The sequence below is a fragment of the Conger conger genome, chromosome 6, assembly GCF_963514075.1.
Source record: "Conger conger chromosome 6, fConCon1.1, whole genome shotgun sequence".
Lineage (NCBI taxonomy): Eukaryota > Metazoa > Chordata > Actinopteri > Anguilliformes > Congridae > Conger > Conger conger.
Window position 1 is genome coordinate 40567109 of NC_083765.1, and position 23425 is coordinate 40590533.

General features: G+C 43.5%; 1 protein-coding gene across 1 annotated transcript in view; it reads left to right on the forward strand.

Moving 5' to 3' along the window:
• The first annotated feature begins 11930 nt into the window (after positions 1-11930).
• Positions 11931-23425, forward strand: part of LOC133131043 (complexin-1-like) — a 31174-nt gene continuing 19679 nt past the window's right edge. Inside the window, exons 1-3 of the mRNA XM_061246134.1 lie at positions 11931-12035; positions 12510-12748; positions 13779-13895. Of these exons, the coding sequence (XP_061102118.1) occupies positions 13865-13895 (31 nt within the window). The 5' untranslated portion in view covers positions 11931-12035; positions 12510-12748; positions 13779-13864. The remainder of the gene's footprint in view (positions 12036-12509; positions 12749-13778; positions 13896-23425) is intronic.

Consider the following 23425-nt stretch of genomic DNA (forward strand, 5'->3'; position numbering starts at 1 on the left):
ACACCAGACATAAATAAATAAACAACGATAATGTTGCCAAATATTAAAATACATGCTGTAATACCCTGAAATATGAAATGTGAATTTGAATTTATGGAGGCATTGCAGATTTATTTGCACAATACATGCCAATACATTTTAGTTTAATACATTCTGTTGGCTAAATAATTGATTTATTTAGCAATATATTTAAGTGTGCATGTGTAATGCTAATTTTGATATATAGTGCATTTCAAGTTCTGGTTTCTTATATCAAAAATATGTCAATGTCCGCTGCATTATTTATCAGATATGCTGTTGACAGTAACAGTATTTTTGCGGCCTCTCTTGCTATCTTGCTCTGGAAAGTGTAAAGGAGTTTTCCTCCACGCTCCCGACGTAGGTGAACGCATACTCACCCTCGGCATTGATTTAAAGATGGTGCCCGGGCTCTGCGTCTGTCTGATGAAACCGCCTGTATCGATTCTCCGGCTAATGCTGACAGGCTGATGTAATTATTCAGTGGAGCATTCGTGAAAGGCTGATGGTTAAAATTCTGTGGTGACGGCCGATGGTTCTCACGCCTGCTAGCTTTTCATATCAGTACCCCAAAATCTTTAAAATGAGAAATACAAAAGTAATAACATATCTTATTATTAAATTATTAATTATGAATAATAAACTGAGAATTCTAAGGTTTTTTGACAAAAATCAGTTAGTGTGATAAATACTGCATTTAAAAGTCGTATCTGCTTGGAGCTCATTCACTTTGGAATCTTTGAAGCTCAACACCTCAGAACTACTCAGAACGCAAATAAAAACTTCTAACTTATGAAAACAGGAAACATTCAATATGCAAACAACACTTCTCCTTCAACCTGCTTAAGCAGTGAATATTTGAGTGCGTGAGTGAGAGTTCCTCTCAGTCAAACAACAGACACAATCAATGCAATAATCAGGACATAGAATGCAACTTTTGGCCCTTTTTGGCCATTTTCAGAATCCTTTCACTGAATTCCCTGCACTATGACCAGATTCAAACCACCAGCCAGAAAAATCTGCTCATAGTTGTGGTCAAGGTGATAACGGCCGATTTATTGCCCTGGAAGCATGTTGCATAGAAATGTGATTTTGTTTATTTTTTTGGGCTTGTGTTTTCTCCATTCGACTGTTTTGGATGTGGCATATACTCAACAATGATATATATATATATATATATATATATATATATAAAATGCCAGGTGAAATAACTGATTGGGCATCCATTTTATGACTTTTTTGATGTGGTGATTTTACTCTAATAGAATGTTATTGATAAAGTAAACTGGAGATACTTTTTTTCAGAGAGAAGTGCAAGTCATGCTTTGAGGGCATTTAAAAAAAGTGTCAATGCTGGCAAGTCCTGTGGTACAATAACACTGCAGAATCTTTGGTCTTCCACAAAGAAAAGTAGTCTCCCCTCAGGAAATCTCATTTCAGCTTTTGAAGGCTTTGTGCATGTGTGCGTGCCAGTGTGTGTGTGTGTGTGTGCGTGTGTGTATATGTGAGCGAGTGAGTGTGTTAGTATTACAGAAGTTAGCAGTGAAGGAAAAGTTTCACAAAATGGCAGCCTTTCACATGGCCAGTGCTTCTTGCTGATTGCACCTTTCAATGTGGAGGAGACAGGGAAGGACAGCTTTGAGTGAAGCTCCACCCCTGGGGAATGGCGATCAGATGGTCATCTCTCCTCTTTCTCTCTGTGCCTCTCCCCCTCCCTCTGGCTCTTGTCTTCCTGCCTTTCAGTTTAAAATTAAAATGGCCTCATTGGCATGGCAAAAGAATTCTTATGTTGCCAAAAGCACAATATTAAAATCTATCTCTGCCTTTCTCTCTCTCCTCTCATTTTCTCCCTCTGCTGCTCTCTCTCTCTTCTGCTCTTTCTCCCTGTCTCTATCACTCTCTCTCTCTCTCTCTTTCTTCCCTGCAGTGCAGAACTGCATTATAGAAAAAATGAAAAATAAAAAACACACTCACTGTCATAATAGTACCACCCGGACTGGGCGAGATTGCGTTGAAATATATCTTTAGGTAAACGTTTCTTTGAAGGGCTGATATTCTCAAGTGGGCACTATTGGTTCGTTGTAGCCCTTCTCCCTGTTTCTGCAGGAACTGCTGACAGACCGTGGTCAACAATGTCTTAATGTGACCTCTGCCAGTACATCACCACCCTACAGTAAACCATACTTCATAATGAATTTAGAGGCATCGCAATTTCTTCCATCAGGAAGTACAGTGTACAACTCCATGCCGTTCATTCATCTGAGTGATCTCTGCATGTTGTGGAAAATGGCCCCTCTCTGTTTATGGCTGCTCTGTAAAGCTTCATTATTCATGCAGCCTGGAGAGATCTCGTACACTTAGGAGTGCAAAACATCTCCAGGGGAGAAGGCAAATACAAATATTTCTGCTATATCGGAATAATTGAGGCAGGAGACAACAAGGGTACAGCCGACTGTTCAAAAGGGCACTCGCGGTTAGCGTAGGTGGATAAGCAGCAGATGTTAAAATCACAACTTAGGTTTTTGAGTCTTTTATGCCACAGTTCATACAAAGGACAGTGTTTTTCTTTTTATCTTCTTTCTCTTTTCACCAAGTTACAATCAGCAAGAGCGTACAGCACACTCGTTTGACAGTATGTAACGGGCATAGGGCCTGCCCTCAGCTTCAACTACTCTGTAGAACTACAACTGCAGCCCTCGCTAACTACCCTGCATTACAAGAGATATGATTCGCCCGCCAAGCTAAAGACCATGCGCCTGAGCCAACGGAGACAATCATCGTCATATGCTGCATTCCAGATCCCTCAGAGACTCATAATTATGACCTTCCGACCAGGAAAGATACACTGGAAACGGCTCATTAACTCGAAAAGTCGGAAAGTCAGGTATCATTTCACAGCTCTGAGTTGCCGAGTAGGAGGTAGCTGATGTCATTCAAATTAAAATACTGGAATACACAAGAAGGGCAAACAACAGTTAACTCCTAAATACGTTTTTGCACATATTTGAATGTTCCCTACAAACGTTGTGTGCAACAAAGTAGCTGTAGAGCTTATGGTGCTAAGGAGCTAACAACAGCTTCTTACCAGCTGCTATGTTACAGCGGTTGCTATGAGATTTTCCTGCTAAGAGCTGCAAAGCTCCGAGCTCGTAACTCCGAGCTCCAAGGCTGGAGCTACAACCGTCCAAGTACACAAGGAAAGCATAATTGTTGCTTCTCTTGGAGTGATGCCATGTTAACATGCTAACTCAAATTACTGAACTCTGCGACATACACTCAGGACTTGATTCTGCCATTTCCGTTTGTTCTTGGTCCATCTACCCAGCCATCTGATTACACATGGTGATGATGTCACACACGCTGAGGACATCACACGTGGTGATGTCACACATGGCGGAAGGTAGGAGGGTAGGAGAGTAGCTTGGAATGTTCAAAATACTGTCATTCTTCTTTGTGTGCTTCTCAATATTCAGAGCAAACACTTCTGCCCCCTCCCCTCCCACCACCCACCAAAAAAAGACAGAAATTGATCCCTTGTGGAAGGGTGTGGGGAATAAGTTGGCTATTTTTAATCTTTTAAATCTTAATCATTCTCCACACTGCGCCTCTGGAGTTTCAGAGTGCAAAAATGTCATAAATCCCAAGAGCACAGCATCTTTTATTCATCAAAGGATGAAACACAGGTCAGATTTCTCTCTCCACTACACCAGTCTATCACCACCGCCATCCCCCTTGCATATCATGCATCTTTTATTAGTAACTCAATTCTGAGTATAAATATTATGTAGGCCTAATTGAAAATGCAATCACACAGAGTTTACATACTGTAGCTATATATACTAAATTAAATCTGATTGGGATGATCTGCTATAATTTACCTCCTTATTTGTCTTTTAAAACATAGTTTATTTTTTTATGTCTTAATTTTGAATGCCTACTACAGAGAAGAAAGCAAAAATGTACATTTATTTGTGCAACAGACAAAGGCATATCTTTGAGTCTGTATGCTGTGTAAATTGTCTTTATGGAATATTATACTGTACCTCTCTATAGTACCCATTTAGAAATGACTCAACCCTATCAACATTTCCCCTTGTGGTTGAGTCATGGACATTTTAAATTATTTATTGTTGTGTTCATATTTATATAATACAAAAAACTGGGACATAATAAAACTTTAAAAACGGCAATGCCAGATTGTTAAAAAGACTCTCCGCTAGCGAGAACAGCAGTTTAGATGCTTATTTGCAAAGCAGGGCGATATAACTCCAGCCTCCCTCTCGCCACGCTCAGGGTTTACAACCCTCACCTTGCCACAGACTCAGACAATAAAAGGCAAATTCTTACAATCCTTGATACCATTTCTCTACATCAAAAAAAATCATGTTCCGATATATAAGAACTATATTCAGGAGTTACACAAATAAACAAATTAATTTTTTTCTTAGTGTGACACCAATAGTTCAAGTAGGTTTCATTTTAGCTCAGTTGTCCAGTCATTTCGTGCATTATTGTTTGTAATTGTTGTGGCGCAATTGTTTATTTTTATCTTGTGTAGCCCAACGTCCTCCCCGTAGCATTCCTAGCCAGCACATCGTTTTATTTGCGCGACCTCACTGCCGGTATGTAAACATATCCACGTACGAAACGTTCCTGTACACTTCCAGGTTGTAATTTTGTCGCCTTATCTTGCACGGAGCTCGAGGCCACGCATCCATTACTTGTCAAGTCAATGACGAGTGGAACACTGCTTTTGTCTCTAGTTTGAATTGTCTTCTCTATTTTTTATTTGTTTCCAGTTCTTTCAGTTTCCGTGTTTGCCTATCCAATTGGAAATAAGTGTATGCGCTTTACTTATTCTGGTTCTTATTTCTTGGTATTGCCTCTTTAATCTTGACCCTTTTTGGGCTTTTTCTCTGTACATGGTTTACTTATAGCAAGCTAATTAGTATTGATTGGAATTTATTTTCTTTCTGTTTAACTTTCCCTTTGGCGCATGGTACCAACTGGTATATTTTGATGTGGTTTTGATTATTTAATTTTTTTTGCCCTTGTGTGCCCTTGGTTCCCTGCTCATTATTTCTCCCCACGTAGCACGTAGGTTGGCTGATCTCACCTTTTTCTTAATTTTCTTCACATTTTGTATCAAAAAAATCTGTTTTATATGAAAAATAAGACTTGCTGATTATCCATGTGTCTGGACAAAAATATGTTTTGTATTTAAAGAGATTTGGGGACACTTATGGACATCTGGGTGCATTTTTGGAGCTGGCTAGTCAAGATGATGCTCTGGGGTACTTCTGTAAGATTTCACTGCAACAGCAAATGTCCCTTTCTAGTTTCTAGCTGCCTCCATTTTGATATGATGGACAGGGACCCCAGAGAAGCTGATATATGGGACAGCTCCTTGACGGTTATGTCTGACCTGAACCCATTGATCCAAGGTCCCCACATACCACTGCTCCCAGGGCTCACTGTCCCTTTGCTGCTTCTGAGGCTTTCATCTGATTAAAGTACCACTGATGTGGGCTTTGTGCAGGGTAAAGGATTATTGACCTTCATGCTTGGGCTGCATGTCTGTGTTTGACAGAGCTCTCCCAATGTGTGTGCATGTGTGTGTGCGTGCGCACATGCATATGTAGGTGTATGTTTGTGTGCGTGTGTCTGTTGGTGTGTGTGTGAGTGCGTGCATATCTGTGTGTGCATTTTTTGTTGCTCATCGTTAGCCTTTGGGTCACTGTGCAGAATGTGTTAGAACTCTGAGCACATTCAGTTCAGATACTGTAGCCCAGCGTCATGCGGAACTGCACCAGCAAACAAAGCAAGGAGACCATCCTTGGTTGATCTAGAAAAAAAAAGTACACATTTTGCGTTATTGAATCGAAACTTTACCGGTAGTATTAGTATTTGAAGGTGAGCTGTTTAAGGGTGACCTTTTGTGGAACTGCTCTCTGAAAAAAAGATATAATTATTTGTACATATGAATCAGTCTCTGTGTTTTTTTTATCATAATTGATTGACAGGATATATGTATCAAAATGTAAAGTTGCTTGAAATGCTAAACGGACATGTACATAAAACTGGAATGCAGTACGTCAGCATGCAAAAGCACATGTATTAATATTATGTCTATTTGCAATTACTTATTCACACGGTACATTTTCTTTTTTTAATTTTGGTGATGTGTATTCATCCACAGAAAGAAAATCTTATCTACGATAAGATAAGAAAATCAGTGAGTAACAATGGATCATATAGCGTGTCTACTGGACTTAAATCTGCACACCAATGAGATGAACTGTCAGTCTCCACCCTCATTAAAACATTAATGCAGCTGCCTTCTGCAGGCTCTGTGTGAGCGCGCACGCACGATCGCGTGCAAAGCAAGGCCCTTAACCATCCCTTTCTGTGTATGACCATCACGCACCAATGGTGAAAAATAATCATTTTTATTTTCATTCATTTTATTTATCCAGGGGGGTCCCGCTGACATGGAAATCAATTTAAGGGAGCACTTCCAGGTCATGAGGTCACAGCCCAGCAGTGTAAAATACAGCACTGCACAGTACAATGAAAAAAATAACTAACACCCATTAAGCTGGTCCTAATGATCTTTCTGTACATGCAAGCAGCACTGTGAATGTGCGCTGGTGTAGGATACAAACACACACACGAGTAAGTGGGACACAGAATGTTTATTCCAAGCGCACTCTCAGAAATAAATTTGTACATTTTGTTCTTCTAGGATACAAATTTCATGGTCCAAATTTCCCTAAAAGTACAGTAATGTTTTCTTTGGGTACAAATTAGTTTGTTTTCCAGGAAAAAAAGGTACAAATGAATGATGTATATATATTGCTAGAAAGGGGTACAATTTTATATACTACAGGGTATTGCCCCAGAGACAAGCATTTGTACATTTTTAGGCACTTTATGTTCCTTTATTTCTGAAAGTGTACAGACACATGTTGTTGTCATTGCCAGTCTATGTGTCTCTGGCTGGTGTCGAGGCCATGGTCTCACAACAGATAAAGGTTAGCGCTAATCATCGCTAATGTCCTTCAGCTACAGCAGCAGGCTGGCTAAACCTAGCTTTTTTTTTAGCTGGGAGCAGCATCTCTCAATAAGCCCTGGACATGAGCCTCAGAAAGGAAGCCTAGGTTTGGCCATTGCATGGGACCTGCACTCTGGAGCGTGTGTCTGCTAACTGCCACCTCATAGTCCAGCTGCTCTGCTCCCAGACACCTCCAAACTGACTGCAACAGGGGTCCCACCAGCCAATCCGCCTGCAGGTAACTGCACTCTCAGATATAAAGGTACGAAATGTGCCTAAAAAGACAAATGCTTGTCGCTGGGGCGGAACCCTATAGAGTATGTACATGAAATTGTACCCTTAGACAGCAATATATTATCACTTTGTACCTTTTGTGCTTGGAAAACATACTCATCTGTACCCAAAGAGAACATTACTTCAGGGTAGATTTGGGAAATGTGATGCTTGAAGAACAAAAATGTACCTCCACTGTCACTTTATTTCTGAGAGTTCCATAGCCCCAGCAGTGTCCCTCCATTTTACAGCCAATGAGGAACACGTAAACAGCACCTGCCGAGGTTCAAAGAGATGGTTCAAATCCCAGGGAAAGTGGTTACTTGGCCAACTGCCAAGAATTTACAAATCTACCTTCTAAAGCTCATTCCGGTTTATTTGAGTATGCCTTTAGCATGACTTAAGATTTCCCCTGAGGTTTATTTTTAATACCTTACCTAAGCTTTGTTTGGAATAGATTGAAAATGTGCCTGTGAAGTCAAGAACATTAATGCTGGTTCATATAAAATAATAATAATAATAATTTTTATTATTATTATTATTGCTGAAAAAAGCTCAAGATGACATTTTAGATAGGCTGCAGGGCTTGTTTAAGGGTCAATTATACGGTATATGTCAATACATTGCAAATGTATAATGCAAACTGTGGCTACATGCACCGTCTATCTGTATTTACCACTGACTCACCTGCGTTTAGCACGCAGATTACAGCAGGGGCCTCTGAACTGTATAGGCACTGTAGAGGTTTGATCCATACTGTCTGTGTTGTGAAAAACACATATAAAAGATAAACTTTCCACAGAAACATAAGGCATTATGTAAGATATGTTGCACTTCCTTTGAACTGTCCTACATAAGACCTATATAACTCTTTCATAAGCACTACATAGCATATTCATAAGCACAGCATAAGTATTCAGAAGCACATATCAGTAACTGCAAATATGCATATGGTGTATTATGTAAATGGTTGGCATTTATATAGCGCCTTTATCCAAAGCGCTGTACAATTGATGGTTCTCATTCACCCATCCATACACACACTCACACACGGATAGCGATTGGCTGCCATGCAAGGCACCGACCAGCTCGTCAGGAGCATTTGGGGGTTAGGTGTCTTGCTCAGGGACACTGCCCGGGCGGGGGATCAAACCGGCAATCCTCCGACTGCCAGACGACTGCTCTTGCTGCCTGAGCCATGTCGCGCCATTATGTCAACATTGATGCAGCAAGCTGACAGACTGGCAATGTAAAACCTGAAATGATTATATGTGGCTTTGCATGTAAAGCAGTTATGCTCCCTTCAGACTTACATGAGGTGACAAGGATTGATTTTCTTTAATAGCCAATCAGGAGGTATTGTTAAGAAATGCACTTAATGCTGATTGGTTGCTCTCCTGTAGCTGTAATGTGAATAGGTTGACAGTATGAGTTGGACCATGCATGGTTCAGCTCATAGGGTCACAGGGCCGTAGGTCACAGGCACACACACACACACACACACACATGCATACACACACGCACATACATGCATACACACATGAACATACACGCATACACACGCACTCACACACACACACCCATACACATACACACACACACGCACATACATACACACACGCACATACATGCATACACACACCCATATACACGCATACACACACTCACATACACATACACACATACACACACGCACATACACGCATACACACACACACAGACATGCATACACACACGCACATACACGCATACACACACGCACATACACGCATACACACATACACACACGCACGCATACACACATTCACACCCACACACACACACGCACATACATGCATACACACATGCACACACACATACACACACATGCATACACACACTCACACACACACACGCACATACACGCATACACACATACACACACACATACACTCACACACACACGCATACACACACTCACACACACACGCACATACACACACGCATACACACATACACACACTCACACACTCACACACATACACATGCACACACTCACACACACTCACACAGGCACACACACTCACTCACACTCAGTCACACATACACTCACACATACACGCACACTCACACAGGCACACACATTAACTCACACACAGTCACACATATATCACACATACACACACACAGACACATGCACACAGGCACATACACTCACTCACACACATATACACACACGCACGCACACACTCACACACATGCACACGGGCACATACACGCACGCACACACACACACACACACACACACTCACACACACTCACTCGCACACATGCACACACACACACACACACACACACATGCACACAGGCACATACACTCACTCTCACACACACACGCACGCACACACACACACACTCACACACACTCACTCACACACATGCACACACTCACACACACACACACATGCACACAGGCACATACACTCACTCTCACACGCACACTCACACACGCACGCACACACACACACATGCACACAGGCACATACACTCACTCACACACACTCACACACACTCACTCACACACATGCACACACACACACACACACACATGCACACAGGCACATACACTCACTCTCACACACACACACACACACACACACACATACACTCACTCACACACACATACACTCACACACACTCACACACACACATACACTCACTCACACACACATACACTCACACACACTCACACACACACATACACTCACTCACACACTCACACACACACATACACTCACTCACACACTCACACACACACACTCACTCACACACACACACATACACTCACACACACACACATACACTCACTCACACACACACACACACTCACACACACAGTTAAGTCAGTGCTGAATAGGGCTCCACATGGCTGTCCATTTCAGCCCCAGCGTTACAGCCTTTTAACGGTCTTTGAAGATCTCCTCACTAAAGGTCATTCAAGAGAAGCAAAGGCTGGGCACTGGCAGGGGAATGCCCCAGTCCCCAGGGATAGACCTGCGCTCTGCCTCAGGGACTATCTGGAGAGTACAGGTCAAAGGTCAGAGGTCAGAGCCCAAAAGGCCGTTCCGCGCTCATTAGTCAGTGTTCGATCAATCTGACCGCGTTACGGCCCGACTGCAACTCAACCTGCAGGTAAGCCCCAGTGGAGCTGAGGACATGCAGTCAGACCCAGAACAGAGACGCTCCTGTACCACACCTGCAGATGAAGGACTGAGTCACCAGAGCCTGGGGAAATACAAGCAGACCTCAGGTGCAGTTTGAAACAGGAAATGCAGCTACCTGGGACGGGAAGCCTGGACCTGTAGCCTAGTGGCTAAGGTACTCGACTGGGACCTGGAAGGTTGGTGGTTCAAGCCCCAGTGCAGCCACAATAAGATCAGTGCAGCTGTTGGGCCCGTAACCCCGCATTGCTCCAGGGGGAGATTGTCCTCTGCTTAGTCGAATCAACTGTAAGTCGCTTTGGATAAAAGCGTCAGATACACTCGCACACATATTCAGCCACAGACACACTTGCACACTTCCCTAGTGCCTCCTTAACCATTTAAATCTAAAACAAAAACAAAATAACAACGAAAAAGATATTCAAACATGAAAGAACAATTCAAAGCCAAGGCACTTGTGAAAGATGCTCTGGATAATAGCATCAGACAAATGATGTCAATGTGAATCATTACATAAATGTGTATCACACTGCCAAGACTTTGCTTCAAATGAAAGATAAATAGGCCTCAAAATCAGGAGTACTAATGGCCAACTGTTTCTTTTTTTCCTTTGCAGAAATAAATCCAATAGGAGCCAATGATACAAAGAAACCCAGTTTGGATATCTATATTTGCCTAAATAATGGATTACACTTGTAATATTTGACCACAGCACAAAAACAGATGATATTTTGATTTATCACGTGACATTAAATCCAGCGAGCCGTGTGTAATAGGCGATATCGCTGACTTGCAGTAATCTACCCTTCGTATTTGATATGTGAAATATTCATGGTTTCAGTTACAGTAACAAAATACAGTAACATAATTATTTCCACCGCTGCTATACTTGATTTGTAAAAAGGAAATACTTGCAAGTAGTCTACGGCGCACGTAGCCTACACGTCTTTTTTTCTCTCTCTCTTTTCATCATAATGACAGTGCGGTTTCCGTTGTAACCTTGGGGATCACCTGTGGGCGAGGTAAGAATCCCGCATAGGCTAGGCGCAACTGATGCAGTCACCTTTACACTGTATGCTGCTGCATAGCCTCGTATGTGCTAGCTCACTAGCAGAGGCTACGATTTAAATGACGAAACGGAGAAGCGAGTCAGGTGAATTTACAAAAGGGAAAAGGTATTCGAGTGTTTTGCCTCGGCGTCGTCGGCACGAATCCCGGCAGCCCAGGAACATACACGCCTTGAATCAATAACACGGCACTGCAGTATTGCCCCTGCGCCATGGCACCGGTGTCGTGCTTCCGTACAGTATGTTCAAACCGATGCCACCCCCATCTAACCGGCTCGCCACTCACGTTGTTGGAAAAAGGGGTGTGCTGTCTCCATGCAGAGCTCGGCCAAAAAACGTTCGCCAAGTGACTGAGAGTCGGCATTTTCTCAATCTTTCAGCTTGCCGCATTATATCTGGTCTTGCGATTTATCTTTTTAGCCGGTAAGTGAACTTACTCGGCGGGTCCTGAGTGGTGGCCACATATATGTTTTAAATGCCCCAAGGGCAAAAAAGGTGAAGGGAAAATGTACCTGAAAAACTAGCCTCTGTTTGACAAACACACGCTTAAGACACTCGCTAGCTGTTTTAAGCCCGCCTTTGAAGCTATACGGCACACAATTTGCCAGAAAGCAAGAACATGTGAATCTACGGTTGCGCCACACGGAACCCGTGAAGAAAAAAAGGCTGCATTGATCCCTTTATGAATTGAAAATAAAGAAAAGTACATTGGGCAGGGTTAGTATGTGGAAAAAAATCAATACATAGAAGTTAGATGGGTCTAAAAAATGCACTGACAGGTTAGCTTGGGCGTAGAAGCCTGAAAGAGACAGTTCCATCGCGAGGAAAGGGGAGGGTACGCCGCCAACGAGCAGCATTAATAATTGATTGCGCTTTTTTTTCCTTTCCTTGTGTCAGGACGGAGGACGCTTCAGATGGTAGAACTCCGTGCGATTCACAGACTTCCTACAGCGCAGGCGGCTGCAGTTCCCCTCACAAACACTCGTACAGGAAGACCAAAGGACGTCCTTTATAGCCTGGGAATATAGGGATGAGCGAAGTGAGCAGCTGAATATCCCCTCCTAGCATTGCGAGTAAAACTTCCCTTTCGGAGCGGGTTAAAACGTCCTCTTAACAGATACAAGTCGCCGGGACAGGTAAATTTATTACGATTACTCTGTGGGGAAAATCTTTCTTTGGGTTTTGCCCGACTGTGGGACGCGACGGGAGCTATCCCCTAGCAATGGTGCTGAAATCGTTCCGCTTAAGAAGAAGGAAGTGAAACCGGTCTTTCTTTTTCGAGAGGGGGGGTTCAGCTGAGGTAATAATGCTAAAATAGATAAAAACAAGACGAATTATTGTTTTTTAAATCGTCGGTCATATTAATTATTCTACCTAAAACATCGCAGGACGTGAATTGCCGAGCCTAGTATGCAGTGGCCACGGTGGGTAGAGGAAATGTACAGACATATTTTTAAATAGGTGATAGAAAGTTTGCACATTGGAAGCGGATTGCTTGGCTCCGGAAGTCGATTACTGTATTTTCCCCTGGAAAAAAAGGCAAGCAAGAACTTGAGGTCCTAGCACAAATCTTCCCGCAAACGAATTGTATTCCACGCAATATGTGGAACTAGCGGGGCTAAACGCAGTTATATATTTCAATGACAGTTAAGGCTTGTGACCTTTGCTGTGTCGTCCCGCGGTTACCGTGGGTTATGCTTGTATAAGCTACGTTCCTCACCTTGAATATTATAATTACACAACTGGGATGTTACGTATGTTTAACTTATTCGTTGGGCTTTTCCTCACCCCCAGCGAGAAATGTGTATAATTTTGTAACGTATCAACGCATTTCGAGACGCGTTACATATGGTAGAGGGGTATGCGTCTCACAGATTGACCTTTTGTGTCCTTCACGGTGCGCACGGGACGATGGTATCCGACAACGATATTATGCTAGTAGGCTATACACACCATACAAGTTGAAATAAGTTCAAACCAGACTGCTCCCAAATTCAATAAATGTCACTTGTCCCATCTCCAAGTAGGCTACTACCGCAATTAAGGATATAAAATGTAGATAGGCGATCAGAAGACGTGTTTTAAATAGTTATAAAAAGAAAGTGGTAGGTTTGTGCCTAGTTATTTGCCATACTATTGATTTAATTTGTTTATTGTGATTTTTAGATCTGCCCGCCCAAGGACTGCTCCACCTGCCCAATCTGAATGTAATATTGCCAAGCTAAGGAAGGCAGGAATTAAAAGCCATCACCATGAATTTTGTGATGAAACAGGCGTTGGGAGGTAAGTTGCTGAACGGCATTTTTTGCGCATTTGTAGCGAGAGGCACGGAGAGATGATGAATGGATGTTGCAAAAGGTCCGACAACAGCGGCAGTGCGAGGATACCCCTAACCCTGCCCTTGAAAATATATGAGGTGTTCAATTTCTGTGCTATCGCTATGCGGGTGAACTGATTTTCTGTTGCCTCAATTTCACGGATGACCTACGGAAAGCGTGTTCAATCGTTTATTAATTTGTGTGAACTTGGAACTCTCTTTTTTTTTTTTTAAACCTATTTCCTCAAAATGCCAGAAACCGAAAATGATGGTAGGTGATACACCAGGCAGCCACAGTCCATTCCTCAAGTGCTTTTTATTTCTGGAACTGGAACTGACTTTTGCGACTTTGTGAATGTAGCTGAAGCTAACTGCGGTCAGTGTGTCAGTCATCATATGGAGGTTATGTCGCAGTCCTCAGTGCTGGAGGCGTTCGTCCGCTAAGTCGCCGTGTCACGGCGTTAAGTGGAGAGTGAAGCATCGCGCAAGACCGCAAGTGCACATGCGAGTTTAAACAAAATAAATTAACACATCAACTTTTTTTTATTCCGTTCAATATAGAAGGCCCTGCACCCTTACAACCCCTCCCCTCCCATCCCCGAAAAAGCACATCCCTGCTTAATCGCCAAGTTAAAAAATAATGAAGTTTAAAGCATTATATCCCTCTTCTCATTGCGCCAAATGCAATAATCCAGCCTCCACTTTGAGTGTGGATGAGTAACCCGATCCATTATCCTAGATCCCCTGACAAAAATGTAATGTTTACGATGTGATCAATTACATACAGTGATATACAATATACTCTACGCAAAATGTATAAAATGCAATTTATCTCAAGGATGTGCTGTGCATCAGATCATAATGTAGATATCTTAAACAGTGGGGAAAACCTCTGCATTGACCACACGTGGTGTATATGAAAGGTGTATATGAAACGATATCTTTGAGAACGTTAAGGGGGGCGCCTTTTAATCCCGTTTTTCGAAAGGCGCTCGTCTTGTCCCATTCGCATGTGTTTGGGCCCGGTTGCTATGGGAGCGGACAGCCGAGGCTCGTGACATGACAGATGCGGAGACGGGTAAAGTGCTGATTGGGGAGAACGTGGCCCACGGAGGTGAAACGGGATCCATTTCATTAAACAGCTCTCAGATAAGGCCGTCTGTCAGGGCGCAGCTCTGGCACACCGCTCCATCGATAAAGAAAATGATAAAAGCACTGAGCTGTGAGAGAAAGAGGGATTTCACCCCTGGGAAAGACAGAGAGGTGCAGAGGACTCCTCCTTCGCTTGATTTCCCGCCTCTCTCTCCACCCCTTTATTTTCTCCTCCTGGGTAACGCCTGGCCGGCAACCTTTCGTCTCATCAGCCAATGTAGGATGCATTGAAAAAAATAATAAAAACCTGTGGGGCTAGCTTGACAGGTGTGTTAAATCTATGCATTGATTGGATTGGTAACTGTGTCACGGGACTGATGTCATCCTTGGCCTTGTGTGATTGGAGAGGGGGAGAGGAGGGGCGGGGGGCAGGGGGTGATTGAGGGTCCACAGTCACAGAGCTGTGTGTGTGTGTGTGTGTGTGTGTTTGTGTGTGTGCGCTACAGTTTCTGCAGTCAGTAACAGTCTTCAAGTCCCAGTCACGACTGTAACTCATCCTTCCCTGTCACAGCGTATCTTATATAATTGAAAGTGTCAGTATTCAATTATCTTTCTATTTGCATATCGCTTTTTACAGTGACTGCCACAAAGACACTTTAGAGGGTAACAGAAGGGTAAAAATGAAATAGGTAAACACTACCAGTGGGGAGAAAAACCCTCAATCACTGGCGAGAAAAACTCCCCAATGGGAAGAAATCTCACTCAAGTCTTTCCAATGATGTGGTAGGCTCGGCTTGGTTTGGCAGTAACCACCCCCCCAGACTACTCCTCTCCTACCCCCCTCCCTCACACACAGAATCCACCACGCCATGAACGATTCATCCAATCTGCAACAAGGTAATAAATGCAGTTCACTCCGTTTTAATTTAACAGTCTACTGCATTGATGGAAAAGAAAACCTTGAGTCATTTCCTCGCATAATCAACCCCTGATAATTGCATATGTGCGGGACTTCGGTGATGTTATGCACTTAAGCAGAATATGCATGTCGCAGGAATAACTAAGCTTTCTGAAATAAAAAGCTCTGAGTGGCATCTAATAATGTAGGGCATAGTATGCACTTATCTGATACCCCTGAAACAAACACATATAGGGATTTCACTAGATGAAAATACATGATTATTAGGCTCGTTGTGTAAAGTCACCTCATTGGCTGATTATTCTCTCTATAATGTCACCCCATTGGCTGGATATTCTCTCTGTCAAGTTGAGCCATTGGCTGATTATTGTCTCTGTACAGTTTCCCTATTGGCCCGATTATTCTCTCTGTAAAGTCGCCCCATTGGCTGGTTATTCTTTTTCCGTGGCCCCATTGGCTGAGGCTGTAAGGCAGGAAGAGCAGGAGGTCAGAGCAGCGAGCAGGGAGCAGAATGCGCAGTCGGCAGAGAGAGAGGGAGAGAGAGAGAGGGAGATTGAGAGAGAGAGAGAGAGAGAGGGAGAGGGCGCTGCGTGGCTTGCTAATGGGTGGAGAGTTTGAGAGTTCGATGTCATAAAAAAAAAGCTCCCGCGAAGTCTGCTGTGTCAGCTCCCGCTCTCTCTCTCTCGGAAACGGAGCTGGCGAGTTTCCCATTTTGGGTCCGGTTCACTGTGACACGGGCAAGCAGGGCCCGGGGACGCCAGGGGCGACTGTTTCCCCAGCGACGCCCCCCCCCTCACCCCCCTCACCCCCCCCTCCCCCTCCCCAGTCAGAGCTGATCCTGGCACTGTCTAACTCTCCTGCTGCTGTCCTAAGGCTGAACTCTGTGGCTGAAGTCTTTGCACAGGCAGCAGAAACACAGCCCTTCCTTCCTGGCTTATTTTGTCTTACATGGCCTACTTCAGTGCTGTGTTCACTCTTAAGCAACTTCTCTTTTCTTGGTTTTGTCAAAGATTAGCATATCCTAAAATATTTGGTGGTCAAAATGTTCAGAAGAAATTTCACTTAGCCTTTACTGATTCCCTGGCCCAGTATACTGTGCAAACAGATGATACAAATTTACAAGTAAAAATCAGTTGAATGTTTTGCTTATAAATGAGGACAGAGTGTATGGCCTGACATCGAATCCCATCTTAAACAGGAGCCTAACCCTTAGAGTCTCTTATGTTCAGATGCACATGTGTCCAGCTTTTGTCAGATAAAGGTGTGTGCATTTCCCAACTGCAGGTGATGGTTACCTGTACATGGTCTAGTCCGTGAAAATAAACACACAGGTCTAGTATGTGAAAATAAACACACAGGTCTAGTCTGTGGAAATAAACACACAGGTCTTGGCTGTTCTCCGTGGAGACTGCTGTTTCACGCCTGGCCCTAATTCATTAGTATGTTTTACCTGGAGTCAACAGGATGCGTGCGGGCTGAGTTTTCCCACAACGATGAGACTGGAACTAGGGACACTATGGTGTGACAAAGGGCTGAGCAAATGAAGTTTTTATTTTTCAAATCACTAATGCCATGTGCTCCAGTCAAAGAGCGAACTTTCTCTTCATTCGGTCGTCTGTCTTCTTATTATTTGTGTCCGTCTCTACAGAGAGACCCAGATGTTATGTTCCCCTTCAGGAATGACACAGCATGTTAGAGATCAGTCAAGGCAGCTTAGCAGCTAAAATGGATCAGGACAGCAGCTCTCTCTCTCTCTCTCTCTCTCTCTCTCTCTCTCTCTCTCTCTTACTCTGTCTCTCACTTTCTTTTCCCCTCCATCTCTATCTCAAGTTAAAATTCATCGTTCTCATATATTTATAAATATCTAAATACATTTTTAACTGACATTCATTGCACAGCTTTTCAGGCCAGCTTTTCTCTCTTCTCTAACTGGATCAGTATATACACATTGATAAAATGAAAGCTATGTGACTTCACATGGACAAAGAAGAAGAATACTGGACAGTAATCAAGCATTTCCCTCAGGGCATTTGATTGTAATAAGAGCCTTGCTGTAATGTCTGTTCAGAGTGCAGTTGAATCATGGGAAGGCTCTATTCCCAGAGAAGCATCCAGCAGACAGCCTCTAACTGGAGCTCAGTGCTCTCCAGAACCTGCATGTCATAATGCCCTCCCACCAGCAGAGGGCTTCCATGCATCTCTCTCACTCACTCTCTCTCACTCTTACACTCTCTCACTCACACTCTCACTCACTCTTCCACACTCACTGTCTCTCACCCTCACTCTCTCTCATTCTCTCTCTCTCTCGTACTCTTGTACTCTCGCCCTCTCTCTTGCTCTCTTGCTCTCTCGCTCTCACTCTCTCACACTCTCTATCACTCTCCCTCTCTCTCTCTCTCTCTCCCTCTCTCTCTCTCATGCACTCAGCAGTCTTCACAGGAGTCTTTTTTTCCTGACATTGAACTCTCAAACACACATTAGCATGCCTCAGCTCTCTCTCTCTCTCTCTCTCTCTCTCTCTCTCTCTCTCTCTCCCCCTCTCTGTTATAGATTCTTCTTGGAACATACAGTGCATCTACTATAAATACACAAATATATAACTATGGACATAAATGTTAATACAGGAATAAAATGTTTGATAAACCCCTATAATCAAATCAGACTAAGCTGATATTAAAAGGAGATTGTTGGCTGTCTCGTATGGGCAATTTTCCTGAATATTTATGAACTGCTGTAAAATGGCGGAATGCTGTTTTGGTCCTGGTATTGATATGCGTTGCCATATCCTCAGTGGGCGATTTTGCTGACGATAGCCTCCTCGTTTGCAGGTAGGCAGGGGAATTCCTACAAGTCAATCAAAGCACAGCATGGTTAAATGCCTTGGTTAGCCTCAGGAGGCTTCAAACAGACAGAAGATGAACAAAATGAAGTCAGCCGTGATACGGGGAATATGATTACCTCTCATGACAGTCGATACACCTCCACACATTATGTGGGATAAAGCCCCTGTGACTTCACCTCCACAAAACACACAGGTCACAAATGTTAGCGCTCTCCCAAAGAAACAGTAGCTATGACACATGTATAGCTTTCAGCCTGTGTCAGTATTATTATTATTGTTATAATTACTGTTATTTTGCTGACTCTTTTATCCAAAAAGTTGATTAGACGAAGCAGGGGCCAATCCCCCATGGAGCAATGTGGTGTTAAGGGCCTTGCTCAAGGGCCCAATAACTAAACTAATCTTGTGGTTCAACCAACTACTAAGGAATCCTGTTTAATCCCTTAAACCGCACCTTCAGACTGCGCTTATTTCCATTGTTTTAAAAGTGAAAGTAATAAAACTAACGATTCTATTTGTATAAATTATTTTACGCTACCAGTTTTAGCAACAACTTTTACATATTTTATGTGTGGTGACAAAACAAGCATGGGGGGACCTCAACTTCATTTTAAAACGTCACAGACTACATGAATCAGGCTAAAATTGGTATTCTTTTCACGGTGTAACTTTTTCTTGCTTCTGTCTCCGAACCGTTGTTAGTCCGAACCACTATTTTAACCAACCAATTGGGACTGATTTTTGATTCCAGGGCCGAAGCTGTTAATTATAGGTAGCTAGCTGTAGCTGCACTGTTCACTCTTAAGCAACCTCAACACCCAACTTCAGCTGCTTTCTGCTGCAAAGGAGGAGTCCTTAGGCCCACTCTTAAAGCTACATTCCCTCAGTTACCAACAACAGCAATGGTCTAGAGAACCAAATCCAAAATAGATTTTAATTCCAAAAACATTTAAAAGGAGGAGAAACATCGATAAGAAAATCTGGGTGAAAATCGATTTAATCCATTTTTCAGTGGAAACCAGTTAAAGCCGACAATGATGAGCCTTGCCACTAGGCTATAAGTGGCAAGTATGACTTAGTGTTGCTGTGTTTCAGCAGCAGAAAAACACTGTTCACAGGATGTAGCATTTGTGATCCCTGTGCGAGAGCCCCCCCTATGGCCAGTTGAGCACCTGCAGGCTGCTTGGGCCAGCTGTGTGTGACACACACTCCTCTGATACAACAACTGCAGAGCTCAGCTGCACTCTCAGAAATAAAGGTATGAAAAGTGCCTAGAAAGGTAAAAATGTGTATCACTGGGGCGGTACCCTATAGGTACACACAATTGTACCCCTAGCCAGCAATATACTATTAACTTGTACCTTTTTCACTCATTTGTACCCAAAGAGAACATGTACTTTCAGGGAACATTTGGGAAATGTACCTCCGCTGTCACTTTATCTCTGAGGGTGTATGTGCTCTGTTACTCAGGGGTTTAAGATCAAACTTCTGCTTCCTGAGCTGTGAGAGCTCTCTTTGAGCTGCCGTTTGGCTCCTGGAGAGCACACCTCCCTGCAAGCCCAGGGAGAGAGACAGGGATAAGAATGCTCTGGATCAAACTCCTCCCAGGCTCTTTATCGCTTTTAGAGCCAGTCCTTAGAGCAGGGGAGGAACCTTCAGCCTCTTTCGCTTCTGAGCTGATAAACGCAGTTTAGCTGGGGTGACCTACTCAAACAGGGGGACCAGGGAACTACAACTACTACTACTACCACTACTGTACAACATCTACTACTGCAACTACTGCTACTATTACTGTTACTACTACTACTACTGTACCACAATGACTAATATTACTACCGCCACCGGTACTACTACTAAAATACAATAATAACAATAACAAAAACAATAATAATAATAATACTAATAATTATAATATGAAGAACAAACATAATATTAACATTTACACCTACCTTGACAAGGCAGATGAAAAGACATCTGAAAAGACTACAAAATGAGCAACCTGCCCTTGAGTAAAGTGATCTTTCAGAGCTGGGATGTAAAAGATTTAATTAACATAGCTATGAGAGTGAAGTGATTTCCCAAGATTAAAGCACTCATGTATGCTGCTGGTTCTCCAGTGCTGCGGCGAGATATGAAATGTGATAAAATCACAGCCGGATTCGGCCCGTTTCTGGGAGAGAGCGCTGTGACTTTGGAATGAAGAGCCCAGCAATGCGCGTGAAGTTGCTTCTATCCTAGTTTTTATATTTGGAAGTTTAGGCCATGTCCACAGGCTAGTGGTCAAAGGTCTGAGATTAATTGGGCTGGCTGAATGGAGAGCAAAGCAAATAGCAAAATGTTATAGGCAGTTACTATATATGGAGAAGAAGATGTTTCCTATACCCATAATGTTTCTTGCTGGTGCAATTCAGATGTAAATGTTTATTCTGCATTTTAAATCAGCAAGCAGTTTATTTTTTGATGCTCATTTCCTGGTCATGCAGAGAGTCTACTCCACTAGGGTTAGCTCCAGTGTAGGTGATTCAGACATATTTTCAATGTAAAGTCGATGGTAAAAAGCCAATCATTTTCTCCCACAGTCTAATTCCTCCCCCCGTGCTGATTTTCTTGTTGTTATTGTGTTATTAGGACAATACAGCAATACTTTGTGGATGAATCAGGGACACTCTCTCTCACACGCTTAGTCGAGCCTCATCAGCTTCCTGACTGCGAAGACTCAAAACTTGTACAAAAATTGTACAAAATGGCGGTGCCCGTTAACATGATTTCCACGGTTTCAAAACCCTTTTCACTAGCTCACGGACAGTCACTGGGTGACGTAACAGGCACCATATCTTTCTACGGTCTATGGTTTGCAACATTGACGTCATTGAGGAACTCCTGACTTCCCCCCTCCCCCGCCCCACAGATTTAGCATTAGAGTAGCATCCTCATGGCTGGCCTCTTTATCTTACATTCTTGTTCTGCTGCCTATTGCTAAGTATGCTAAGTATGCTGAAAAGACGCTCGCTTGATTTAACGGTTATGGCACTCTGCAGTTGACTGAGGCTTAGTCTGAGCTGGCGCCATGTAAATGCAATCCCACAGACCCTGGGCCTGGATTCAATCGATATTTCCCCTCTACTGCCTAATTGAAATGTGGATTTTTTTCTATACATGGTCTTTGAGAGGTAGCATTAGCGGTTTGGTTTCTGTACGGTTCGTGAAGAAGAAAACTGAACTTGTGCCGCTGTAATTATAATTAAAGATAAATTAAGAATGATTTAAGGTTTTAAACCCGAAGTCAAAGTTCAAAAGTGTTTGTTGAATCTCGGCCCATGTTTGGAGTCAGCATTGTGCTCTCCTGTCCTGACCATGGCCCTTGGTAAGTGATAACGCAGTGAATTACACAGCTCTCCGCAAGGGAGAAACGCCCAACTTTGTTTGCGAGACTGTGTCATTTGCTGGCACAGGTTGTGCCTGTGTTTGAGTGAGACTGCGTAATTCACTGGCACAGGTTGTGCCTGTGTTTGAGTGAGACTGCGTAATTCACCGGCACAGGTTGTGCCTGTGTTTGAGTGAGACTGTGTAATTCACTGGCACAGGTTGTGCCTGTGTTTGAGTGAGACTGCGTAATTCACCGGCACAGGTTGTGCCTGTGTTTGAGTGAGACTGCGTAATTCACTGGCACAGGTTGTGCCTGTGTTTGAGTGAGACTGCGTAATTCACTGGCACAGGTTGTGCCTGTGTTTGAGTGAGACTGCGTAATTCACTGGCACAGGTTGTGCCTGTGTTTGAGTGAGACTGCGTAATTCACTAGCTCAGGTCCTGCCTGTGTTCAGAGTGAAACTGCGTCATTGGCTGCAGTGGGGTCCTCTGGGTCCGGGCCTGTTTGTCAGTACATTTTCCACTTCACTGCGCTCCCATATGGCTCAGTCTCTACATGATCGCCCGGTTCAGGGCTCTGTCTCACAGCCCTCAACAGGCCCCAGCGGGCCGGCCTATCGTCCTCTCGTCCTCCCCTAGCTCGCCCTCTTCTCAAAATGTCCCTCTTTCCCCCTAAATCTGATGCAATCCCACATTTTTAATTACATTCCTGACGCTGTTCTTGTCCCATGACACTGCTGTAAACCAAGGGGCTTCATCTTTTATCCACACGTCAGCTCTCTTGAAGGTCAGTTAGTTATTCTGCCCCTGTGCCTGCGTTCAGGGCGATTTATCATCGAAAGACGAACGCGTTCGGCTCCGTGGCACTGTTCGCACGCGCGTGTGCGTGTGTGTGCGTGTGTGTGTGTGTGTGTGTGTGCGTGTGTGTGGGGGTTGAGTTCCGGGAGCGGTGCGAGAGTGACAGGGATTTAGACTTGCTGTCAGGAAGAACCGGAGGAAAAGCAGGAGTCGTGCTTCCCCGGATTCAAGGCTAACGCTAATGCGCGTAATGAAACGGTTTCAAACAATTACATCCTTGTCTTCCTGATTACGGGTGTGCCTGGGAGGTCTGGCAGGGTCGCTGACAGTCCCAGACAGCCCTGGCCTGATTAAGCATGAGCAGAAACTATATGCATTTATTTCAATATATCACATTACACTAATTTGGCTGATGCTTTTATCCAAAGCAACTTACAATTGATGTGACTAAGCAGGGGCCAATCCCCCTGGAGCAATGT